At 38.0% G+C, this 3512-nt stretch overlaps 1 protein-coding gene across 1 annotated transcript; it reads right to left on the reverse strand.

The window, feature by feature from the left end:
- Nucleotides 1-963: 963 nt before the first annotated feature.
- Nucleotides 964-2969, reverse strand: LOC110464668 (rhodopsin-like). Its single transcript, XM_021520005.1, has 3 exons — nt 2900-2969; nt 1696-1820; nt 964-1461 (listed from the first exon to the last, which is right to left on the reverse strand). The coding sequence occupies exons 1-3, from the start codon at nt 2967-2969 to the stop codon at nt 964-966; spliced, it is 693 nt and encodes a 230-aa protein (XP_021375680.1).
- Nucleotides 2970-3512: the final 543 nt, after the last annotated feature.

Raw genomic sequence — 3512 nt, forward strand, 5'->3', positions numbered from 1 at the left:
AAAAAAAATGGATTAAAAGAAGAACTAAACAGATCTCTCTCATATTGCAATGATCTATTCTATTTCTTTCACATTAAGTACTGTACTAGTAAATATGTGAAATGACAAACTCACTTTGAAGATTGGCTTTCATACACATCAGTATTAAGTTTAGATCAGAAGTTACCTCAAGGTGCATTTACTGTTAACATGACTCGATAAAACAGATTAGAGGAAAGAAGAGAAAAGATCGAACTGACAAAGAATAAAATGAAGATGGTACAAAGGTGGGCGCCAAGATCCCTCTGGGATCTCTTGTTTAGGGAATAACGGGGCAATTTTAATCAAGCAATGTACCAAGTACGAAGGCGATAGAAACCGACAGGTACTCAATTTTTTCTTACACGGTGTTACAGAGGAGTTCGATATAGCTAACATATTTATATTTCTAATGAACACCTAGCAATATAATGATGCCTTAGTACATCTAGTGTCCCTAGTCAGATACCAGTGCATCCCTAGTCAGATACCAGTGCACCCCTAGTCAGATACCAGTGCATCCCTAGTCAGATACCAGTGCACCCCTAGTCAGATACCAGTGTATCCCTAGTCAGATACCAGTGCATCCCTAGTCAGATACCAGTGCATCACTCTGGATTCGGATATCACTTTCATGCTCAGAATACCATAAAGATGTATACCTGTATTGATGTCCAGACGGTCATGCAGTCAATTCACAGAATCTTTCGGAGTTGTTTACCACATATAATTACCTAGAATCGGATATCACAGCAATACTTTGTGTAAGCTGTAGTAAGCAAGTCATACCATGTAAGTCATATATTACCAAGATTTTTTTTCCCTCCCTCTACCCTCTCTTTCCGATGGTGTCTTCCAAGGCAACCGCCCACATATGAACGTGTCTGTTGCGAGCACGGTAAACCCACACACAGTTAGATTTAGCCTCGTTGTTTCCTATTCAAGTTAAAGAAAATCATCAGTTTTCTGTAACAGTGTATGTTCCTTTGGTCGATTCGTTATGCTTTCTTTCCTATTGAATTTGGAAAATTGCAGTTCTTCATTGGAGTCATTGGAATGTGAGATTCTGGAATCCTGATTGTTCACGGTTTTGAAAACAAATGACACGCCTTTCTTCATGTCCTTCCTAACTTTGCCTCTGTACTTAGGATGTATTAGTGCATACAAAATAGGATTCACAGCCGTGGCGATTTTCGCACAGAGACCGCTAACTGATACTGCCATGGGCGTGATGAGGCTTAATTTACCATTGAAACATCCTATCATAGCCACAACTGCATAAGGCAGCCAGGAAAAACAGAATACCAGAATTATTCCAAATGCTATTTTTGCTGTTTTAAACTCACGCTTCTGTTTACGTCTTTCTCTGGATACATTAGTAAAATATATTTTGGAATTTGTCTTTAATGCGATTTGGTCAATCTCCCGTTCATGCCAGATTACCTTTAAAAATATACGTAAATAACATACGATTATGATTACAAGAGGAATGAAAAAACACCCCGTAATGAGGGATATTGAAAATGAGCGGTACTGGGGCTGTTGCGATATAAAATCAAAAGTACAGGATGCATAAGATCCCTCTAAGATATACCGACTCCATCCCACTAACGGCATTATCGACCAGAAAGCAGAGTAAAACCAGGAAAATCCAACGAAAATTAGCATCGTCCTCACTGATGTCTTTTGGTACCAAGGTAATTGGTGCACGATGACAATGCTTCTCTCTATGGCAATCAAGGTGAGTGTTGTTATTGATGTAAGGCTGGCTATACTACCGACGAATCCATATATTTGACAACCTAAAACGACGTACTTGGATTAAAGAAACAGTTTAAATAGGCAAACACAGAGAACATTATCAAAGGACCCTTAATGTAGGGATAACAGCTGCATGTCGTTTTAGTCGACCACTTGTGCATATTCTTAATGTGGTTAAAACAAATAGAACGTATGTATTTGTGTAGGTTAAGAGGGGTTGGGTGAGCACATGTGTAGCATAACATGATGTTTACAGGGTATGGGCGATTATATCGATCGAGAGCTTCAGAACAGTAGTATTTCATTTGCGATACTTATGTGTTGATAATTACCATAATTCCATAACCTATTATCATAATATTACCTCCTACATTACCTCGGGACGCATACACCTTCAAACATGTTATGTAAGGAACAATAGTTCGTTCCAATTGCAACCTTTCTTTAAGATAGTACAAGAATATTTGCTTAAAATATGGGTCAAAACATTACCGGACAATCGTTACTTCAAGAGGACTGAGAAACAACCAGCAGAGTCGATCACCTTACATCTTGAAAGATAATTGAAGGCAAATACATTTTTCCATGTCTATAATTTGTTAATGGTGTATGCCAAAAAGGAAATTACACTGCACCAATTTGTTTAAACTACTGTTGAAACAGAAAGGGATTTGTTATTTTTACAGCTTATAATACCGGTCATGCAAATAGTTTCAAAAGCAGAGCTGTAATGCCCTTAATAAAAAATAGTCTTAGCAACTTCACTTTCTCGTTGTGTATACCGGGACTGATTGTCTACAAAGAAGAACTAAGCATTACAGCATTACAGTGGATGCACATCGTGCTCCTTAGTAAGGGTAATGGTAGCAGTCAGGCAGGAAATGTCAGAGCAAGGGAACCGAACTATTATGAGAGAAACTATTCCAATATAATAATGAATGTTTTCAACTCGAATCATGCAACGGCAATTACATTCGCGTAAGGGTTTTTATTTTTACACATTTTTATTTTTTTTACAATTCCACATTTATACATTATCACCATAACTGTAAAGGTTCGATACTACATGTATGTACATGTAGTATAACGTAGGTTTGTTTCCTAGTTCTACATTAGTTACCTATGTTGCTGAACACCCATCTCATATTAAAGCTGGCAACGGCGAACGCTGGTAGATTTCCAACCGCCATCATTAGATCAGCAACCGACAGGTTTAGCACCAGAAAATTGGAAGAATTGCGTAAACTTCGAAATCTGTAATGAAAAGTTAGCGCATGTACACAATGTAAATTCGAATTAATGGGAACTCAAAACCGCAGTTATTACTCATTATTAAACAATAATCAGCGAGAATTCACACACCACAATATTTATACATGTACATAGGCTACATTCATTAAAAAAAAGCATATATTCAGATATTTTCTACAGACAATTCTACAAAACACCGAGCAGTACCAGCATCTCCCATGGTACCACGAGAGACCTGTTCCCCTAGGTTAAACTTACTGAGGGAAATTCGACAATGAGACCTCCATACGTTTACCAAAGGCCTATGTATTCAATAGACATGTATACATTACAACCAGTCCACCTCGGTAAACTCTTATAACAATTATAACAAGACACTCCCCCATGGTACTACGGAGGAATGGGGGATCTGTAGTACCGCTAGAAACCCCATTCTACATGTCAAGTACCCAACAGCCTGCTGTAAAGCAGAACTTGCATGA

The sequence above is a fragment of the Mizuhopecten yessoensis genome, unplaced genomic scaffold (assembly GCF_002113885.1).
Source record: "Mizuhopecten yessoensis strain PY_sf001 unplaced genomic scaffold, ASM211388v2 scaffold11019, whole genome shotgun sequence".
In the NCBI taxonomy this organism is placed as follows: Eukaryota; Metazoa; Mollusca; class Bivalvia; order Pectinida; family Pectinidae; genus Mizuhopecten; species Mizuhopecten yessoensis.

Bases quoted from the DNA above. Each gene is read 5' to 3' on its own strand.
- LOC110464668 (XM_021520005.1), bottom strand. From the start codon at position 2,969: ATGGCGGTTGGAAATCTACCAGCGTTCGCCGTTGCCAGCTTTAATATG. The intron at 1,821-2,899 runs GTAACTAATGTA...ACGTCGTTTTAG, and splicing joins ATGGGTGTTCAGCAACATAG to GTTGTCAAATATATGGATTC. The intron at 1,462-1,695 runs GTGAGGACGATG...ATATTTTTAAAG, and splicing joins CTTGGTACCAAAAGACATCA to GTAATCTGGCATGAACGGGA.